The sequence below is a fragment of the Condylura cristata genome, unplaced genomic scaffold (assembly GCF_000260355.1).
Source record: "Condylura cristata isolate star-nosed mole 26May11 unplaced genomic scaffold, ConCri1.0 scaffold00009, whole genome shotgun sequence".
Lineage (NCBI taxonomy): Eukaryota > Metazoa > Chordata > Mammalia > Eulipotyphla > Talpidae > Condylura > Condylura cristata.
The window spans coordinates 1393255-1394003 of NW_004567110.1; the positions used below are offsets into that span (position 1 = coordinate 1393255).

Here is a 749-nt window from a genome sequence, read left to right on the forward strand (position 1 = left end):
AGCACCGGGGCGTCTCCCCGCAGCGTGAAGCCAAAGCCGCCCTCCCCTCGGGCCACCTGCACGGGCCCCACCAGCCGCCACCGGGTCTTGGCCGAGAACAGCGAGAGGGGCCCCTGGGCAGAGGGAGCGGTCAGAGGCCGGAGGCCGGGGCGGAGCACGGGGGCACGCACCCCGACCCTCTCGCCAGTCTGTGCTGGGACAAAGCCCTGTCCCGGGCCTGGGGGCGCAGCGGGCTGGGGGGCGAGGGGAGGGGCCGCCCACCAGCCGGTGGAAGATGTCAGCCGTCTCTGCCCGGGAGAAGCTGGGCGGCCTGGCCCCGGGGCTCTGGAGCGTCTTTGCTGAAAGGCAGAGGCGAAGGAGGGCAGGGCTGGGTCGGCTCCCGGGCCTTGGGGGCGCGCTCGGCCAGGGCAGGGGGCAGCGGGCGGCTCACGCTGGATGTCGGGGGCCTCGGGGGCCTCGGAGAAGTCGTCCTCGAGGTCGAGCTCCGCGTGCTTGGTCATCGCGCGCCGCAGCGCCTGGGCCAGCGTGGCCTGCAGCGGGTCCACCCTGCGCAGGGCCCGGCACTCGGCATGGAGCCGCCCGGCCTCCCCCTGGCCCAGGATGGCGCGCCGCAGGTGGGCCTTGCCTGCAGGGCGGAAGCAGCGGTCACTTGTGGCCAGGCCCGCCCTGGGCCACCCTCAGGCCCCTGCGCCACCTCACCCAGCTTCCTGCGCTCCTCCGGCTCCTGCGGCAGCGGGGGGTGGGGGCCG

The 749-nt window shown here is 76.1% G+C and overlaps 1 protein-coding gene across 1 annotated transcript in view; it reads right to left on the reverse strand.

Annotated features, from left to right (window-relative positions):
- Positions 1-749, reverse strand: part of RHPN1 (rhophilin, Rho GTPase binding protein 1) — a 22116-nt gene that overhangs the window by 7464 nt on the left and 13903 nt on the right. The window contains exons 10-13 of the mRNA XM_012722878.1: positions 700-744; positions 431-625; positions 262-338; positions 6-113 (exon numbers count right to left, since the gene is read on the reverse strand). Coding sequence (XP_012578332.1) covers positions 6-113; positions 262-338; positions 431-625; positions 700-744 — 425 coding nt within the window. The remainder of the gene's footprint in view (positions 1-5; positions 114-261; positions 339-430; positions 626-699; positions 745-749) is intronic.